The following is a 22082-nucleotide window of genomic DNA, read 5'->3' as shown; positions in this document are numbered from 1 at the left end:
GAGATACAATTTCTGAGATACAGGAGGCTTAGCTGGTTTGCAGTCATTATTTATTTTTTTAAGGCCAATATAGTTACAGCGATATTCTTCAACAATAGGATAGTGTAATGACTGGAAAGATTTACATCTCAGTCACTTAGAACCGTAGCTGACACAGAGTATTTGCTTAAGGAATACTTATTGATTGAGTGAGTGAATAAATTGTTACTGAGATTTGGGATTGGGGAAAAGTCCTGTCATAGTTTGGCTGACAGTACATTTTATCTATTATTTCTAGGTTTCTGTCCATCCTTATATTTCTTCCTCCTCTTTAATATACTGGACATATCTAAATGTCAGATAGGTCTCTCATCTTTAAATGACCAAAACCAAACCTTTGATTGTCTTGTGCCGCTCACTAACCCACTCTTCTTCAGTCTTCCCTATTTTCGTATTTACTATTTCAGTATGTCACTATTTACCCAAGGAATACCCCTGATTCCAATATTTCCCTTAAACCCCGAGGACAATCGATTAGCATATTTCATTTGCTTTCTCTTCAACAATGCCCCATACATGACCACTTTGTCCCACTTTCTGGCAGCTACTCGGTTCTCACCGGTACTCCTTCTCTTGGAGCTTAGTGAGAGCCTCACATCTCTACTCTTGCCCCACGTATCCTGATCTCCACACAACAACCGGAGTGATACTTTTACAGTGTGAGTTAGGTCATAACACTAGGCTTAAATTCTTTCAGGAGTTTTCCGTTACACCTAAAATAGAACCCAGACTGAAGGATCATAGCCCAAGGCAACTCATGATTGGTCCCAAGTTCCTCTTACTCTCTCTGAGCCAGCCCCTCTGGTCTTCTTATCTCTGATGCTCTTAACACCTCTAAATCCGCGCTTTTATTCCTCTCATTTCATTTGGATCTCTGCTTTATCATCACTTACTTAAAAAGTCCTTGCTTAGTAACTCTAAATATCAAAATTCAAATACGAGTCAAATAATTTCAAGAATTAAGTTTTCCAGCAGTACAAAATTATCAAGAGCATATAACACAATCTCATGATCACATAAGAGAAGACGATTTTTTCACGATAAAAGGAACCATGTCTGGGAAATTAAATGGCACATGCAAAGGGGTAGAGGTAAGTACCAAAGAAACGTATTACACAGCTTGCACGTGGAAGCGAGAGAATCTCTGGGCTCATGGGTGATGCCTGGACTCCCCTGGTGTTTCTGCCATGAAGACAGAGACACCATTCTCTCTCTCTCTCTCTCTTTTTCTCCCTCTCTCTCTCTCTCTCTATATATATATATATATACACACACATATATATGTACATGTATATATATGTACATATATATGTATATATATATATATATATATTTTTTTTTTTTTGCCTACAATTGTCTATAAACCAGTCTTCCGTTTTATTTTAGTTCATTGGACTTATAACTACTGGAATTTGTGTTATGGGTCTGTTTGTTTACATGGTTACTGTCTCTCTCACTAAAGTATGATCACCAAAGGGTAGGGATCTTAATCTGTCTTGTCAATTACCATATCTCCAGCACCACCAGATGTGTGATTAATACATGATAACAGGAGAGATGAAAGAATGGGTGGATTATAGGTAAGAGAGTGTGTGAATGCATGATTATTGGTGGGTGGAAATTAATATATTCTTCCTTTATCAAAGATACTAATGTTTCTATGTAGAGGGAAACAAGTTTAGATAGGTAGGTAAGAAAAATTTGGATTATGTGGACCTGATATGCTATATAGCTCAATTTAGACTAGATCCTAGGTTCTAAGAAATTGAGAAGTGACAAGGAATGTAGAGATGTTCTAATATATCATCTAAATCTTTTAGATATGGCAAGTGAACTTATGCCATTAACCTAGTATCATATAAGTCAGTACTAAACCAGCATCAAAATCCAGGTATAGTCAGTATTCATTTTTTTACAGATTCTATATTTTCAAATTTTCCTACTAACTAAAGTTAATTTGTAACCCCCAAATTAATACTCATGGTTCTTTCTGGGTCACTCATGGACATGCACAGAGTTGCAAAATATTTGAGTCATCTGACATGCACATTCCCAGCTATGATGTGCCTTATGGAGAAATGTATGTGTTATGTAAACATTGTTCAGGCATGCGTTATAATGCAGTTGCCTGTGAGTTGTATTCATGAATTGGCAATATATTAAGGTGTCTTTCAACAGAAACACACATAAAACAAGGCTGTATATTGATTGGTTGACAAAAATTTTGTGACTAGAAGCTCACAAGAACCTAATTTTGTAGTTTTCCAGGAACAATAAATCAGTATTCACTAATTCAGTGTTTTTAGCAACTTTATATAACTAACTACCATGAAAACTGAGAATCAACTGGTTATATGTTTTTAATTTGTTCTGGTGGTTATTAGGTGATTTGTTTCATTTAGTTAATCGTATCTGTTTATGTCAGTTTATTTTTACTTATGTAATATATTTTCAATCTTCAGCTTATACATTTTATATTGAAGATGTATAATTAAAAAAAAAACAAACAGCCCTCACCACTTCATAGTGTTTTGTGGTTTTATCTGACAAAACAGTTTTTTATCAGTCTTTGCCTTTTTTCAAAAACTGTTTGTTTTTATAGCTGTTTTATTCTCTATGGTACACTCTCCCCTTTCAGGTAAAAGGACCTTTTAAGATAAATTTGCCCATCATTTTGTTGAAGTCTACAGTAAAGAACTTACTAGTTATCTATTATTTATACCTTTCTATGAATTTATGTCATGATTTTACCTCTCCTAATGCTACTTAGATTTTAATGTAGGTACAGAAAGAAAATATGAACAAGTGTCTTTATTCATGAATTTCAGTTATCTTTGAGCAAGAAAGGATACTATCTGGAGGCCAATAGAGTCCTGATACTTCTGTAATTATATTTGGGAAGCTTTTTCCTCTCTAGTAGTTACTGGTGCATTGCTTCGTAAGGCCGATACGGAAGTGGGTTTGTACATGAATGTTTATCATGTCAGACATCATTTTGGAGTTATTTGTAAAGAAATCTCTATACTGCTATTTAACTGGAGCACTTTCAGTGTGCAGAAATACAGAAGAGAAAAAGTTTGGGAGACTGGAAATGTTTATAGTAACAACTTCAAAGAAACGTCAATAAAGCAGAAAAGAAGTGAAATAAACCCAGAGCTTACTTATGTTTACATTGAAATCCCACATCATTAATTTAAGTGGGATTAAGTTTGAGGTACTTGTCAACCTTTCTAGACACGCTGATTTGGTTATACTTCCCTTATGAAAATCACAAATGTTTAATAGTCTTACCCATCACTACTGCAAGCTGTAAACTATACACAAAAGTTCTTATCTAGATACTTTGTGGCTTGCCCAACTAAAAGTAATCCTTTAATTCTTCTAAATAATTTATATTGGTTAAGTTAAGTCGTCTTTTAAATGACCTAGGAAGCCAAGACAAAGAGATCTTAATTAGTTAACATTTTTCTGTTCACATTGTACTATTTGGCTAAGAATATATCTTGATTAATGACTTCAAAGAGAATTAAGTAGCTCTTCAGATTTATGGTTGAGGCTTTAGTTCTACTCTGAAAGATTAGCTTGTGTTCATTTCCAATAACCTGCTCGAAGTCACACAATTCATAATTGGTAGCACTATGACTGAAATCAGTTCCACAGCCTGTGCACTCTTCAGCCCACATCCTGGTAGCAGAGAGAGGCATCTATATTCTCTCATAGTATTAACTCTTTCCCTTTATGACTATCTTCATTTGTGCACTTGTGTTGTTTAATCAACACGTGTTTGTCATTCAGGGACATGTCTGCTTTATTCTCCACCGTTTATCCACTGTCAAGTGTATATTTCCAGGCAATAGTAGGTTTTTAGTAAATATTTATTAAATTAAAGAGTTAAAAATACTTGTGTAATGAAAGAAAAAAAATCCAAGTGGCAGCATTAAAAAACCCAAGTCACATGAAAATAGAACTAATGCAGAGCCATGATTTTCATTTTCACACGGTTGGACGTATATATATTTTCTCTGTTTTTGACCTGTGATGATCTAGTATTAATATTAAATATTTAATAGTAATAGCAAAATAATATTAAATAGTGAAATATGAAATATGATAGTAGCAAAATAATGATCTATTTTTAAGCCTTTCTTTTTTTTATTCAAAATTCATTTTGTTGATTGCATTATGTCTCAAACTTTACTGGATTTTTTTCCCATTATTAGAATTAATTCATTTTTATTTTTATGTTTTTAACAAAAGAAAATCAAATTTCGTAGCATACTTATGGGGAATCCACACAATGAACTTCTCCTGAAATAGTTTATTTTTAATGGTAAATGCTAATCTACATTGTTTTTTAGTCATACTTTTCTTAAAAATTTTTTCCTGCAAAGCAAAAAGTAATGACTTTAGCATCGTTCCCTGTGTATAAGATTTTAAATTATATTATTTTTAAAAGTTTAATCATTTATGTAGTGGATTACATTAATTATATTTTAAAACTACAGTCTAACAGTCACAGGAGAGACTTGTTTTCCTTAGTATGGTAAAATAAATATAAAATTTACTATCTTAACCATTTTTTGAAGTTTATTTATTTATTTTGAGAGAGAGTGAGAGTGAGAGAGAGAGAGAGAGAGAGTTAGCAGAGGAGGGTCAGAGAGAGAGACAGAGAGAACCCCAAGCAGGCTCCACACTGTCAGCACAGAGCTTGAACTCACGAACCATGAGATAATGACCTAAGCCGAAACCAAGAGTTGGACACTTAACTGACTGAGCCACCCAGGTGGTCCTACCTTAACCATTTTTAAAGTGTGCAGTTCATTAGTGTTAAGTACATTCACATTGTTGTACAACCAGTCTCCAAAACTCTTTTCACCTTGCAAAACAGAAACTTTGTGCTCAGAAAACAACCCCCTTTCTCTCCTCCCCCCCCCCCCCGACTTTTGGCAACAACTTTCCTACTTTCTGTCACTATGAATTTGACTACTCTAGGTACCTCATGTAAGTGGACTCATTCACTTCTTGCCTTTTTGCGACTGGCTTATTTCACTCAGTGTAATATCCACAAAGTTCATCCGTGTTGTAGCACATGAAACAATTTCACGCGTTTGTAAGGCTAAATAACATTCCATTGTATATATATTTGACATTTTGTGCATTCATTCATCCATTGATGGACATCTGGATTATTACGACCTTTGATTATTGTGAATAATGCTGGTATAACCATGAATGTGTAAACATCTCTTTGAGACCCCGATTTCAGTTTTTTTAGGTATATACCCAGAAATGGGATTGTTGAATCAAGCAGAGAATTTTTCAATCCATTTTCACTTTTTCAGGGACATGGGAGAGCTTTTATTGAAACTATTATCAAGAAGTTTTGGAGTTTTCAGAGATTTTTACAAATAACTAGGTAGATGTTTTTGCAATATTTATTTGGAAAGTTGATTATAAAATGAAGGAAAAGTGTGCAAATGGGTCCTAAGCCTGGGCACGATCCCTTCTTTTGAGGCTGGCTTTTCCTTCAGCGTCAAAGCTCACTCACATGCACTGAGCACAAAGCTCTGCGTGTGTTTGTAGTTTTGGAATGAGAGGCTGACTACTGTAGGTTACATTTAATTGATTTGGGTTCTTGCTAAATAAACGTCACTCGGCTTTTACATGCTTCCTCTCTAACATGCCAGGACAGGCATGAGCGCCCACGTAGTAATGAAACGTAACATTAACCCCTTCTGGCTGGTCTTGGTAGTCATTCTTCCTTTTGTGTGTGTTTGGATCTACTTCCAATATCATTTAAATACAGTTTTCCAAAAACTGTTCAGCGCTTACTGTCACATTCATTGTATCCTATGTGTACATATTAGGTCTGTTTACATTATGATAACCTTGCCCCATTTGAATATGGTTTATGCTCTGATTATCTTAAAGTCTGTAATAAATCAGCATCATCATTATCAAACCACATTTATTATATGTGTAATTGTGCATGACATTGCATTCAGGTTCCAGATATGAACTGTGTCTGTGATGTAATTCAAGAAGAAACTACTTTTCCTTTTCTTTTCTTTTTTAACATTTATTTATTTTTGAAAGAGAGGGAGACAGAGTGTGAGCAGGGAAGGGGCTGAGAGAGAGGGAGACACAGAATCCGAAGCAGGCTCCAGGCTCTCAGCTGTCAGCACTGCCCGACAAGGGGCTCAAACCCACGAACTGTGAGATCATCACCTGAGCCGAAGTCAGTCGCTTAACCAACTGAGTCATCCAGGCGCCCCTCTTTTTTTCTGTTTTTATAAATCTTTGACTTTGGTGTTCTTCTTCCTCGTGGAGCTTACTGACATAGCACCAGTGCACTTATCAACTCTTTAGTTTCAATCATATTTATTTCTGTCTATCTGTTCTGTATATTTATGAAGTAATTGATATAGCTGGAGAAAATGTTACACAAGTGACATAAATAAGAGAACTCAAACTTTCATTTGTGCTTACCCTCATTACTGTTGTGTAGATGTAGTTGAAGAGGCATAATTATAATTAACACCAATAGAGCAGAGTCATTATGCTCACATTGCAATCAGGATTAAGGCAGTTAAACTGGAAAAATATGTAAACAAAGAGCATTGAGATCATTGATAAGATATTTAGAAGTGTTGTTATACAGGGATAATATCATAAATATCATATATATAAGGCAACTTTTATTTTGTAAGCAGTTGAACAGCTGTGGCGTTTACTCTGTAAGAATACAGTATATGTTTCTGTTTTGTTAGCCTTAACACCAAGTGCGTGATATTTAATAAGTAATACATAATTCATAAATAGATACTAGTAGAATTAATCCTAAAATCGTCCATTTTGATGCATTTCACCCATGAAGTATTTGCACTTTGTGTATCGTATAAAATATTTAAACCTCTACTTGTTTACTAAGTAACCTGAATATGCAGGTACTTTAAATTAAAATTTAGAAGGATCTGTTATATATCTGTTGCAAGGACAGAGTAAGTTTTATGTGCAGGGAAATATCCATTATCCTATTTCTTTTGAATCACTGAAGAAGTACAAATGTTTTGGCTTCTTTTTCGGTAGTGTCTATCTTGTTTTCTTCCTTGTTAAAATAGTAATTTTGAAAAGCAGTTATCTACTCAAAGTAGTGATTGAAAACCAATTCTAATTAACCTTATTTTTACTCAGTATGGCTTATGATATGAAGCAATTTTATTTTTCTTAATTGACTTTTGAAAAGCAGCTTCTTTCTTTGTTGTGTGTTCTCACTTCTTTTCTTCTTCTAAGTCATTCTTTTTCTTCTCTTCCAAAATGATTCGTGGGTCAGGAGCAGTTCTTTCTGTGCTGCTCAAGCAGGTGAGGAGAGGTTGGCTTTCTGACACCTTTGGTTCTTTTCCCTACAGTTATTCACTAGTTCTGTGTTGTTATTTATTCTTTTATTGATACCGACTCTACACCTGGAGAGTTGGGGATATTTATTTATGTGTCCCTTTGACTGAAGAAAAAGCCTTAGGCATCTGGAAATGTTCTCATATTTATAGAGAACTCTGATTTTGAAAGGAGTAGGGGCACCTGGGTGGCTCACTTGGTTAAGCATCTGACTCTTGATTTTGGTGCAGGCCATGATCTCACAATGTGAGATTGAGTCCTGCATCAGCATCGAGACCCCTCATTGGGTTCTGCTCTGGGTATGGAGCCTGCTTAAGATTCTCCCCCTCTTCCTCTCCCTCTGCCCTCCCCTGCATATGTTACTTCTCACACTTCTTGTTTCACTGAATATTTTTCCATAGAATTTATTAGTCGCTAATATTTTATGATTTAATTATTTATCCTGTTTGTTATCCCTTTGCTCTCTACCCACCAGTAACGTGTAAGGTCCAGGAGGGTAAGGCTCTTTGTCATTTTGCTGACGGATGCATACCGTATAGTTACGGGTTCATTTTTGGCTCCTCTCTTCTGTTCCATTGATTTATGTGTCTGTTTTCGTACAGTACTATACTGTATACAAGCTTTGTAATACAGCTTGAAGTCTGGAATTGTGATGCCTCCAGCTTTGTTTCTCTTTTTCAGGATTGCTTTGGCTATTCGGGGTCTTCTCTGGTTCCATACAAATTTTAGAATTCTTTGTTCTAGCTCTGTGAAGAATGCTGGTGTTGTTTTGATAGGGATTACATTGAATGCGTAGATTACTTGGGGTAGCATAGACATTTTAACATAACTTGTTCTTCCAGTCCATGAGCATGGAATATTTTTCCATTTCTTTGTGTCTTCTTCAATTTCTTTCATAAGTGTTCTATAGTTTTCGGAATACAGATCTTTTACCTCTTTGGTTAGGTTTATTTCTAGGTGTCTTTTCGTTTTTAGTGCAATTATAAATGGTACCGATTCTTTGCAAGACATGCAAATTGCTAAGAGACACATGGAAAAATGTTCAACATCACTCATCATCAGAGAAATACAAGTCAGAACCACAATGAGACCACCTCAGACCTGTCAGAATGGCTAAAATTAACAACACGGGAAACAACAGATGTTGGTGAAGATGCATTAGAGGGGAACCCCCTTACGCTGTTGGTAGAAATCCAAGCTGGTGCAGCCACTCTGGAGAACAGTGTGGAGGTTCCTCAGAAACTTAAAAATAGAACTACCCTGCGACTCAGCAATTACATTACTAGGTATTTATCCAAAAGATACAAAAATACTGATTTGAAGAGGCACACCCGCCCCAATGTTTATAGCAGCACTACTAACAATAGGTAAATTATGAAAAGAACCCAAATGTCCGTCAACTGTGAATGGCTAAAGATGTGGTATACACACACACACATATATATATGTATATATACACACACACTTGTGTATATATATACGTGTATATATATGTAGGTATATATATGTGTATATATATATTGGTATACACACACACACACACACACACACTGGAATATTACTCAGCCATACAAAAGAATACAGTCTTGCCATTTGCAATGATGTGGTTGGAACTAGAGTATACTATACTAAGCAAAATAAGTCAGAGAAAGACAAATACCATATGATTTCCCTCATATGTGAAATGTAAGAAACAAAACAGATGAACATTAGGGAAGGGAAGGAAAAATAAAATAAGGTAAAAACAGAGAGGGAGGCAAACCATAAAAGACTCTTAACTGTACAGAACCAACTGAAAGTTGCTGGAGGGAGGTGTATGGAGGAGGCCTAAATGGGTGATGGGTATTAAGGAAGGCACTTGTTGGGATGAGATCTGGGTGTTACATATATAAGTGATGATTCACTGGGTTCTTCTCCTGAAACCAGTACCTCAGTATATGTTAACTAACTTAAAGTTAAATAAAATCTTGGAAAGAAAAAAAAAAAAAAGATTGCATAGCAAGCAGTGAGAAGAGTGCCTAAAATAGAATAACCACTGAATATTTGTTGGAGGAGTGAATGAATCCTGATTTGTGAATGGCAAAAGGAAAGCAGCAATGTGGTGATTAGTTCTGACCTAATCTGTGTTTCAAAGTCTGTTTTTTCTATTTGTTCTTATGCTTTCTTATTTGAAGTCTGTCATTTTTAATGTATTGACAAATCAACAAGTGATGAAATAGATTCTTCAACCAACTTTACCAGCAGTTTCATCCATTCAGGTTGTGATTCCATGGAATGAATGTATCTCCTGACATGCATCGTGTAACAGAATTCCAATAAGTAGTGAACTGTATGTTGAAAAATAGTTGACAAATGTGATACTTTGCATGGTTTATTAATTATGGACGTCTGTGCTTTCTAGCTTTAAATATCTAATCAGTAGTTGACTTACTAAGACTTTAGGGCTAATACCCATTTTCTATGAAAAGAATAAGGATTTTATTTAGAAATTGTCTTATAATTTGAAAGCCAATTTGTAAATTTTGGTTTGTTGTTTTTAGAAGTTTGGGGGCCAAAACATAGGTCCATGAACATGCAATTCTTCATAAAGCTTTATAGGCCAAAGGTCTGAACTTTTATTTGCATTTAGTTGTTTGAAGAAAGAGATTGAGTTCCTGTAGATTATAGGGGTTAAGAGGAGTGTGTAGGGGTAAAAAGGCTCACCCGAACAGCCATGTTACCTTGAAAAAGGGCTAGCCAGTGCTGATTCTACATACACTAGTAATATACTAGTGTATTGTTCAACTATATAGCAGTCTTTCTATAGCTGTACTAATTATGGGTAAGAATTTCATGGACAAGAAAGAATGTAATTTTATATTATCAGATTTTTCTTTAAAAAGAGATTTATGAACTTAAACAGTGCAATATTGATCAACAGAATTTGAATCAAGCTTCTCTGTGAATAAAATAACAGTTTTGTTGATAAACTACCAGTGATTTTATGTTTCAGCACAAATTATACATTGCTTATACCATATTTGGCCCAGATTTTTAATAACCGTCTGTATTTTCTTTTGCTTTGTACTACTTGTATTTTTATTTTCTTTTATGAAGCAGTTAGCATTTGTTGATTCTGATGCACTCTTCCATAGATTTTTTTTTTTTACCTCTTCCTGTGTACCAGAAAACTATGCCCTTTATTCATGGGTGTTGTTGTTGTGATATTGTCATGCACACTCACAAGAAAAGCTCTGTAAGTAATTTGTTATGTGACTATGTCAGCACTGTGGCACTGAGCATATATAATAGTCTTTGTATAGAAATTATTTTATCTACTAATTAGATATATCTTCACAGGGTCGCCCAGATGGCTCAGTCAGTTAAGCATCTGGCTCTTGCTTCCAGCTTTTGCTGACAGCAAGGAGCCTGCTTGGGATTCTGTTTCTCCCTCTCTCTGCCCCTTTCCCCACTCATGCACACACACACACACACACACACACACACACTCTCTCTCTCTCTCTCTCTCTCTCTCTCTCAAGATAAATAAATAAACATTTAAAAAGTTCAAAATATGTATATCTTCGCATATTTTTGTTATTGCAGATTGAAAGACATGACAACTGTGCCTATGACTACCTAGAAGTTCGAGACGGAAACAGTGAAAATAGCCCTTTGATAGGGCGTTTCTGTGGTTATGATAAACCTGAAGATATCAGATCTACCTCCAACACCTTGTGGATGAAATTCGTTTCTGACGGAACTGTGAACAAGGCTGGGTTTGCTGCCAATTTTTTTAAAGGTAATTCGAAGTGATTTAAAGTGTGATATTTCCTTTGTGAGGAATAAATGCGATCTTTAACTTCGAGTTAAGAGAGGAAAGTTATACTGAATGCACTGTTGGGAAAGATATTTGGATGACTTCTGATAGTAGAAGGTTACCGGTATAATACTGGAATTAGGAACTTTCTAGAACAGGCTGGGAGCCTCATTAGGATATTCTGTCATCTGCTTTTTATGAAACAGTCAAGATGGCAAAATCCAGAAAGGGAATGCAGACAGGGAGAAAACATTTGCAATATAATAAACATGGGATTCATGATCAGAAGAAAGTTTACTGATACATCATTCATCAATTGATTTCCAAGTGACAGCATTTCTAAACCATCCTATAGATAATAGCATTCCACCACGTTGAAAATAATGTATGGCCTTCTTTGTAGGATATTCTGATACCGAAAATGCCTTTTTGACAAAGAATTATTATTGATCAGCTTTAATATTTACTCACATAACCAAATTTTAGTGTATTTTCATATCTCATATTTGGGGTGTATTACTTAGGTAAAAAGAAAGTCATTTTAGTGCACATAGTGTCAAATTTGCATTTGGAAAATTCATAGGCACTTAACATTAAGTGTGTCATTGTAAAAACTCTTTTATGGGGAGAGAAACAATACTTTCTCTACACTGATTTTTATATAATAAATGATGGATTTAGTTGTGTATGTCAAAATTTAGTATGATTAATAACCAAACATTTTAACATTTGATTTTTTAAAGAACATTATAATGGATTTTCCCTGAACATTACTTCGATATTCACCATATGATTTGAAAGGCAGAAAACCTTGGCGCTTTCACTAGATGTATTAAAAGTGGTTATTAAAATGTACGTTCACATGCTTTAGTTCTTCTCTATATGCAGGATTTTACAGTAGAAGAAAAATTCTATCAAGATTCTCTCCTGTGATGTTTATATATTTGGTTACCAAAAATGCTTGGACTTTGGCCAACACAGAGTTTCTGCTGAGAATACTGTTTGCTATTTTCTTAACTCACACTAGGTTATTTCTGAAGGTTGAGATTATGGAATATCTTATCATCTATGCTGTTTTAAATAGTGTATATTTTTATATGTATTTATTTCATATATATATGTATTTATATTTCCATGTATAATTAAAATAGCATATGTATTTACAAAATACGGAATTTTAATATTTCCTGGATCAGTATGTCTATATAGAAAATGCTGAAAGCTTTACATTTAATGAGGTCCAGTAGTTTCTTTAATTTTTTTTAATGTTTATTTATTTTTGAGAGAAAGAGAGAGAGAGAGAGAGAGAGAGAGAGAGAGAGAGAGAGACACGTAGCATGAGCTGGGGAAGGGCAAAGAAAGAGAAACAGAGACCTGAATCTGAAGCAGGCTCCAGGCTGTTAGCACAGAGCCCGACGTGGGGCTTGAACTCACAAACCGTAAGATCATGACCTAAGCCAAAGTCGGATGCTTAACCAACTGAGCCACCCAGGTGCCCCTAAAGAGGTCCAGTAGGTTTCTGAATTTTCTTTCTTTTTGATTTACATTTACCATAAGCTGTTTCTTCATGGCATTTTTTTTTTTAAATCTAAGACTGTATTGTAACTTTTTTTGCGCACTACATTTTTGCAGTTAATGGCATTTCTTTAAAAGCATTTCTTAGGATATCTAGCAAACTATACTATGAAATCAACAGGTGAAGCTATATTTTTTCAGTAAGCCTTTCTATTTTATTCTGGAAATTTTATACATTGTAAGAATTCTTTTAGCCCTTAAAAATCAGAAAAAAACCCACATACTTGTCTGAGATAAGGTGATCTTCAGTTGGCACTGATAGAAGGTTCCAGTCCCTCCCTTGGTTCTTATACACTAATTAGATTGTAGTGACATGAATTCTGGTACACCAGCTGTCAAGGGCTTACAAATTGCCCCTGCCCCTTTGTTGAAGAAATCAACTGTCCCTGTTTTATTCAGGTATTAAGTGTCACATCTTCAGAAAATTTTACACCTTACTATGTAAAACCAAATACTGTATCTTGTTCTCTAACTCTCGCCATCTTTGCAGAGGAAGACGAGTGCGCCAAACCTGACCGTGGGGGCTGTGAACAGCGATGCCTGAACACACTGGGCAGTTACCAGTGTGTGTGTGAGCCCGGCTACGAGCTGGGACCTGACAAGAGGGGCTGTGAAGGTAGGGCTGCATTTGCAGGTGGCGCTTCCTGCCTGAATCCTCCAAATCACCACCGCCGCTCCATTCCTTCTTTCTTTCCTATCCTGTCATTTTCTTCCCCTCTGCTTCCCTCTTTCCTTTCCTCCACAGAAACCTCTTTCCTCAAGAGGTTTCCTCAAGAGTCCCAAGACTCAGTGTTTCGTCATAGCTAACATGACTCCTAGCCTGGGTTCTTGTTATAGAATCAGTCATTTCCTCCTTTGGTTACCAGGCCACCTTGTTTATATGTGTATTTCTCTCTCTCTCTCTCTCTCTCTCTCTCTCTCTCTCTCTCTCTCTTGCTGTCACTATTTATCTATATCATCCATCTATCCATCTATTTCTACTCTTATCTCTATCGAAACCTAGATTTTTATCCATCTGTCTGGCATTTATTTTTACCTTTTCTTAACATATTTTATGGGTACATCTCCCTTACTAAAGTGCAGAATCCTGAATCTGAATTTTTTTTGTATCTTTAGTATTTAGCACAAATATAAAGTTGGAGCTAAATGTGTTTTATCGATAAATGATTCATAAACAAAGAGGTCTTGCTGTTTTCCCCATTTCCTCTACACATTCTAAGAGGAGATTTCTTGCACAATGTTTTGTTGCCATGTCCTGTGATGTCTTCCTTCAGAATTTAAAGCTTTGTCTTTTTTTCCCATCTCCCCTGCTTCATCCTATTACAGGCCCCATGCTTGGATAACAAAATAAACACACTGGTCTTCCTTCCAATGGTCACTTCCTCCTTTATTCCTCTTTCAACATGTCTGCCCAAATCATCTTCATAAAGCTTGTAGCAATTTAGCGTTACTTATCATGATGTATTTATTAAGTTTACTTTTGGTGGTGCCCACAAAATGCAAATGGAAGTTCCCTAAAAATGAGCACCTTGCTCTCTCTGGTGTCTGCAATAGAGGACATAACAGTGGCAAACATGGCGGACGTCTTTGCTTCCTGACCTACTTTAAAAAGTCAGTCTCTCTGTTTCTTCTTAAAAGTTTCAACTTTTCTCTGTGACAAAAGTCTCCATCCTGTCTATTAAACTACTGATCTGCTCTCTGTACTCAGATAAAATAGACACAGTAGGCGATGCAGTATCTTTAAAACAGAGGACATTGTATACCAGACAATGTGGTTGTTAGTTCAGTGTGGTGCCTAAGAATAATTATTTTACTTTATAATAATTTACCAAAAAGTGGTAGATGTGAAAGTACAGGAAGTTTTTACAATACATGAATAAATGTAGTAATATACATATGTACACATGCATATATGCATACATACACATGTATATACAAAGGCAATTAAAATAAAGAGAGCACTTACTTTAGGTAACTCTTGACTCCCTAGGAATTAGTTACAAACCTTGTACAATATGTGTTCTTTTTACTTTTGGATACCCTATTTTGCTAATTTCACTAACAATAAGCAAGAGAGGTAAGGTATTAAATAGTACCTCTTTTAAATAGATCATCCAAAAGGGGAAGAAAAAACAGTCGTTAAATGAGGTTTTCAAATAACAAATACGATCTATTTACTCTAGTGTATCCAGCTTGCTAGCTCACTAACTCCCAAGAGTTGCTCATCTTGGGCAAAATGAGTTTGAAGAGATAAACAACTGATTTTGGTCTCACTGCATCAGCCTATATTGATGCTTACAACCATACTGTGTAGGTATTATACTACCCATTTAAAAGATAAAGAGAACTGACACCCAGTTTTCTTTATGTTGTTTTCCTAACTTTAAAGTGATCTGAAATGTTGTTACACAGTTGTAGCTTGTTTGGATCCAAAACTACAAGTTAGTGCCTTATAAATGGGATTAGATAATTAAAATAGTTGTAGCAAAAACTAAGGAGCCGAGACTGAGGCTTTCTAGATTTTGAAAAATCTGGAAGATGGTTGAAATTTAATGCTGAGATGTTTGGTTATCGATGGAAAGATGCTAAGAAGGGAATGACTCTATAGGAGAAAACTTTGTCCTTTTCTTTCCTTCTAGCGGCTTGTGGCGGACTTCTTACCAAACTTAATGGCACTATAACCACTCCAGGGTGGCCCAAGGAGTACCCTCCTAATAAAAACTGTGTGTGGCAAGTGGTTGCACCAACCCAATACAGAATTTCTATGAAGTTTGAGTTTTTTGAATTGGAAGGCAATGAAGTAAGTGAATAATAAGTGCAATTTTTTTTTTCTGTTGTGTTTTGGGAACCTCTGAAGACAACCTGGTAAATGGAAGGAAGGAAGGGAGGAAGGAGGGAAGGGTTACAGAAGTACAGTCATATAGATGTTACAGTCTTTGCTGTACTGTTCATTTCTGCAACTGTTTGTAATTTCTGTTGGCATTGGATGATATTTATTTTTATTTTATTTGTTTTTAATTTTTTTAAAAAAATTTTTAATGCTTATGTATGTTGAGCGACAGAGAGACAGAGTGTGAGCAGGGGAGGGGCAGAGAGAGAGACACAGAATCCAAAGCAGGCTCCAGGCTCTGAGCTGGAGAATGAGTCCCAATGTGGGGCTCAAAGTCATGAACCACGAGATCATGACCTGAGCCCAAGTAGGGCACTTAACCGACTGAGCCACCCAGGTGCCCCAACATTGGATGATATTTTAGACTGTTTCTGGGAGACTGAAAATTACCTAGAGGGAGTTTTTACTTAGTGTATTATTATACAGCTTCATTTATCCAAGAAATATGGAAAAATTAAGGTCCGCTTCATGTCACAGAGACTTTTCTAAAAACATCAATCAACTAATATCCACTGCTTGAGTCAAAACAAAAATATCTATTTAAGGTCTCCTGGGTTGGTTGAGCATCCAATTCTTGGTTTCTGCTCAAGTCATGATCCCAGGGTCGTGCGACTGAGACCCATGTCGAGCTCCATGCTGAGCACAGAGCTGGCTTAAGATTCTCTCTCTCCTTCCCTTTGCCCCTCTCCCCCAACTCTTTGAGATAAATAAAGTGGGTGAAGAAGCCATTTAGAATAACCTGCTATATTTTACTTGTGGCGATGAGTATATTTTCAGTATTAAGTAGTTTTTCATTATGAACATGTTCATGATTATAAATAAAGATTAATTTTTTAATCTCAATCAAAGAAGCATTTAGTTGACTCTATCTTTCCTTTACAAAATATAGCTTATTGTAATAAAGGACCCATTTTCTGCCAGGTGGCCACATTCAAACAAGCGAAATCATTTATTTGAGAATTCCTAGGTGCTAGTGCACACACACCAAATTCGAATGGAATGTCAAGTCTAGAAATGAGAACTTTTAGGACTGTGTCCTTTGTATGATTGGTCAACATTGGTTTAATTTCAGTTTTGTTGAGTTTTCCCACTTCCTTTTTTTTTTTTAATTTTCTAACTTCCATATCCTTTCTTCCAATGACTTCTGTGATTGTTTTAAAACAAACATGATTTAAAACTTTTAAGTATGATAAAATCAACTCAAAAATTATTTTGTCTCTGACATACACACACACACACACACACACACACACACACACATACATACATACATATATATGTTGAACACTTATAAAGAAGTGAGATAACAGAAATATAATGTATCTATTCTCCTGGGAAATAATAGTTGGTAATATTTAGGGATTTTTACACCATTATTTTGTCTTTGTATGTGTATCTTTGTTTTTCCCCCCTCCTGCTTTTCTTTATTTTTTCTTAATTCCTTTTATTTTTTTTTTCTGTTAATTCTGCCTGTAGTAGTCCATCAAGGCACTCGTGTGCATTTTTTTAGTCCTACTAATGGTTTTGAGGTAAGAAGTTCCTGGCTTTTGTGTTTCCTTAAAGGAAATTAAAATCTGAAAGGTGATGAACTTATGTATTTCAGAGAATTATAGAAATGAGAGCTCAGCTGGCCTCTTTTGAGACCTTCCTTACATCATGTGTACATTTTATGATGGCAAAAACTGTTTATGTTTCTAACATACTCTGTCCACATGACATATCATTTTCCTTTAATAATTCCCTGAAATTTTGAGAAATATTGAAATGAAGAACAGATTTTTATAGCAATTTTAGAAAAGGTTTCATATGAGCGACCCTTTTTGAAAATGATCATCTCCCTACCAGTTCTGTGATGTGGTATGAACTTAGTGTTGAATGACTTCTACTCTGTCAGTTTCTCCTGAAGCTATTAGTTGTGACAGATACAACATTTTTGATTCATTGGTTGATAGATGTTACTAGGAAGGCTAGAAGTTTGTATTCAAGAGGATGGGGGGATACGTGGTTTTAAATAAATGGGTCACTGTATTCTGAAAGCATTTTTCCCATGGGTGCTGTGTTCTTTGTTCCTGGAAGGACCCTTTATAAACTCGATAAGATATCCCAAGTTTCTTAAACTTATAATGATGTTACTATGTGGAAAGCTGTTACAGAATTCTGTGTATTTTTGTGGTTTGGTGTCTTGCTTACTTAAAGACATGAGCAAAAACTTGACTTATAGAATATCAGACAAAGTTGAAAGTCCATTGTTGTATTCATTATATTGATATCCAAAGGAAAGATGATGTCAAACAACTTTAACTTTGGTAACATTCTCCTAGTCTGTGCCAGAGCCCTCTCTAAACAGAGGCTGAAGTTGTAAACTTTTAATTTTTTCCTAACAACCTTTTGCTTATTTGTCACCTAATTAATATCACAAGAAACTTCAATTTGAGTTGACATATTGCAAAGTACAGATCATGCCCCAGGGTTCAATCATATGCATTGTTAAACCTTGCTAATTACACATTTATGTAATAAGGTCATTCATGCAAGATATATTCTTTAGAATGTGCTCTGTTGGAACTTTGGAGAAGTGTATTATGGAAACATCTGTTAGAGTAGCCATAAAATTGCTTAAGAATGCCTGGCGTTCACGTAGCTTCTTCCACTTTGGTGTTGTTAGTGCATTACATATAAAACAGAATGAGTCTACTTTATTTTAGTGTAAATTCCCCTCTCCATTCCACCACATAGAGTTTTTATTTGTTTGCAATTCTATGGTATAGTTACAGAGTAACTTTATAGTGCCTAGCAACTCAAAGAAGTTAAGAAGTATCAATTTGTTTGATGAATTTGAAAGACGAGGTATCCTTTTTCTTGTATACCACAGTGTCTGTGTCTTCTTTGAAATTTCCTAAGGGTACTCTTCTGATTAGGACACAGCGTTTCTGGGAGACAGCACGGGACCAAGGCAAACTCTGTGCTGTTTTCACTGAACTGCCATGTATGATAAGTATAATTTTGGACATTTTATTTAAAAATTTCTGAACCTCAGTTTTCTTATCTTTACGGTAGAAAGGAAGGTTTCTGTTGTTAATGGTTGTTTTATAGACTTTAAATGTACCAATTTTTTTAGATTTTTAAAATTTTTCTTCTTTAAAGTTTATCTTTATTTGTTTTGAGAGAGAGGTTGGGAGCAAACAAGTGAAGGGCAGAGAGAGAGGGAGACAGAATCCCAAACAGGCTCTGCACTGACAGCACACAGCCCGATGTGGGGCTCGAACTCACAAAATGTGAGATCATGACCTGAGCCAAAACCAAGAGTCGGATGTTTAACCTACTGAGCCACCCAGGTGTCCCTAAATGGCAATTCGATGTAATTGTTGTCAGCGTTAACTAAGACAGCACATGACAAGTTCTTTCACAGTTCCTAGTGAAAATATCTAAACATTTATTTATTTATTTATTTTTTAAGGCCGCAAAGGATGTTCTTGTGACCATCAGCACCATTATCTCAACAAATATTCATCTCAGTTCTCCTAAACTCTATTCTTTGGGAAAAAAATATATTGTAAATACATATAAACAAACACACATTTGTATATACAAATAGGTATTCAGAGCAAAATTCACTAGTCTATTTTTCATGCCATCCACCTCATATTTGGACTCTTTCTCTGATTTTGTTTGTTTGTTTGTTTACTTGTTAATTCCAATTTGACTACCAGAGGACTAAAGAGAGAAAGAAATAGTAGACTTTTCAAAAATGAATGTCAATCCTCTGACACTTTAAAATCTGTGACTATACAGTGCCTGGCTAGCTCAGTCAGTAGAGCATGAGACTCTTAAAATCTGGTGTCTATAATAATTTTGTTTTTTCTAGGTTTGCAAATATGATTATGTGGAGATTTGGAGTGGCCTTTCCTCGGAGTCTAAATTGCATGGCAAATTTTGTGGTGCCGAAGTGCCTGAAGTGATCACATCTCAGTTCAACAATATGAGAATTGAATTCAGATCTGACAACACTGTATCCAAGAAGGGCTTCAAAGCACATTTCTTCTCAGGTATCAATATTCCATGTGTATATGGTGGACTTTCAAGGTGGATTGGCTTAAATTATTATCTATTCTTCATAGTTTTCTGTAAATGTAACTTGGAGGGACATAGAATGCACGAACATTTATTGTAGGTTTAACAATTTTTTTTTTACTTATAAATAGAAGGGTAATAATTGGGGCCCTGATAAAATGTAGCTCCTAAACACTTAACAATCAAATTTTATGAAGGCTAATACAAATAACACAAAGTTATTACAGTGTTTTCATATGGTGACTTTATAAACGGATGGGGATAATGATACAAGACTTTGAAAAAGTGGCAGGCTTTTTCAAAATGGTTTATCTTTGTTTTTGGAATATTTGATCTCATTTTACCAACACATTTTTTGGTCTTATTATTTAACAACCTTTTTCTTATTCCTTTTATTATATTTTCATTCTTATTGCTAAATGGATATTAAAATCATACTTTGCCTTACCACTATAGAAAAGATTATAGTATGAAACCTACAAATATTGACATTATAATTTTACTAAAAATAAGAGATTATCAGGCATATTTAACAGTTGACCCTTCTGTTTGGAATTTAATATTTAGTTTAACCAACTCATAGTAAAATTTCCCTCTTCTAGAGCTTGTATTTGTTAGAACATCCCTCAACTTTAAGGAAATATATGGAAATATCAGTGAAAATTCTTTTTATTTTTCCAATTTTGAAATCATACTTTACTTATAAAGATAATATGCTGAAACTTCAAAAGTAGATAAAATTATAGTAAACCCTAGTATAGCAATCTATTCTGCCTTTCAGACTGGCAAGCAGTTTAAAGCAACTGAATTCCAATTATATTTTAATATTAGGTAATTTGGATTGAGTTAATTCAAAGTCCATTTATTCCAGTCCCCATGTGTTTAAAATTAATGAGATTTACAGTGCCCGGGGTTTGTTTGGGGTTTTCAGTGTAATTGAAGTTAATGGTTCACAAACTCCATTGAGGTCCACGTCATACACAGAAGTACATTCAAAATACAAGGGATCTTGGCTGTCTTATTCACCTTGCCTTTCTTCCCCCAGATTTAATTGCCTTTTAAAAATTCATCTCAGGCATTCATTTAAGATTTGTGTTATTCAAAGTAGCATTTTAATATCCTAATTTGATGAAAGCAAGGCTTTCTTAGACTTCACTATTTTCTGCATATCATGTTTTACAAATTTTACGTGACTCAGTGGTTAGAGATAAGGGTTCTTATTTTAGAACCACCAAAGTGTTTATTTTAAAAATGGAAATTATAAAGTGAATAAATTTTATCATAATATTAATAATATTCAGGATCCTTTTCACTGTATCATAGTCCGACATTTTACTAAATAATTACCTTTTTAAAAGATACATTCTCCATATACTGGTGGCAAAGGATGCTTAAATTTAAAGTTACTCAGAATATTTAAAACTCATTATCTGATATTATTGGTCAGGAAATCTTTCAAATTGTAAAGACAGATTGTGTCTTTAGAACGATACTGTTGAAATATACAGCATGCTACTTTAATTCTTATGATACAAATATAAGGGGACATAAAGAAGATGATGTTCTCCAGCACATGCAAGTACATAGTCTTTATTCCTGTCTGTGTAGCTGTGCTTTGTAAAATTATCTGAGTACCTTGGGAGTACTTGAGCCCATAACAACTAATTTGCTGTAAATCATGTTCACTGATGCAGATCATTTTAGGAAATTGTGTCTGTTTTTGGTATTTATCAGTGCTATATTTAAAAAGTATAAATCAACTAGGTAACATTGAGTCTAGTCTAGATTGTTTGATGGAATGTAGGTAGTGAAGTAAATGGGACAATGAATTTCAAGGGGGAAATTAAACCCCGAGTGTTCATAGGATAGCTTCCATTTTGAGAATTTATTATGCAGGCATGCATCACCTCTTTAATAATCAAAATAAGGATGTAATATTCTCACTATTATAGTCACCTGACAGAAGAAACAGCTGAGGAGTTAAGTAAACGGCTCAGTGCCACAAGCATTTAAACATTTTTTTTTTAATTTTTATTTTTTTTTAACGTTTATTTATTCTTGAGACAGAGAGAGACAGAGCTTGAACGGGGGAGGGGCAGAGAGAGAGGGAGACACAGAATCGGAAGCAGGCTCCAGGCTCTGAGCCATCAGCCCAGAGCCTGACGCGGGGCTCGAGCTCACAGACCACGAGATCGTGACCCGGGCTGAAGTCGGACGCTCAACCGACTGAGCCACCCAGGCGCCCCAGTGCCACAAGCATTTAAACCCCAGCATGTCCTGGTTTGTCTAAGAGCGCATCATGCCCTTTGCAAG

The 22082-nt window shown here is 35.2% G+C and overlaps 1 protein-coding gene across 4 annotated transcripts in view; it reads left to right on the top strand.

Annotated features, from left to right (window-relative positions):
• TLL1 (tolloid like 1) overlaps positions 1-22082 on the top strand; it is a 216667-nt gene that overhangs the window by 159569 nt on the left and 35016 nt on the right. For all 4 annotated transcript variants that reach the window (XM_025921513.2, XM_086703920.1, XM_086703921.1 and 1 more), the window contains 4 exons: positions 11020-11215; positions 13299-13424; positions 15448-15608; positions 19564-19744. In XM_025921513.2, the coding sequence (XP_025777298.2) occupies positions 11020-11215; positions 13299-13424; positions 15448-15608; positions 19564-19744 (664 nt within the window). The remainder of the gene's footprint in view (positions 1-11019; positions 11216-13298; positions 13425-15447; positions 15609-19563; positions 19745-22082) is intronic.

Source organism: Puma concolor, chromosome B1 (genome assembly GCF_028749965.1).
Source record: "Puma concolor isolate L17-30 chromosome B1, mPumCon1.1.hap2, whole genome shotgun sequence".
NCBI lineage: Eukaryota > Metazoa > Chordata > Mammalia > Carnivora > Felidae > Puma > Puma concolor.
This window is presented reverse-complemented; position numbering and strand designations above follow the sequence as displayed.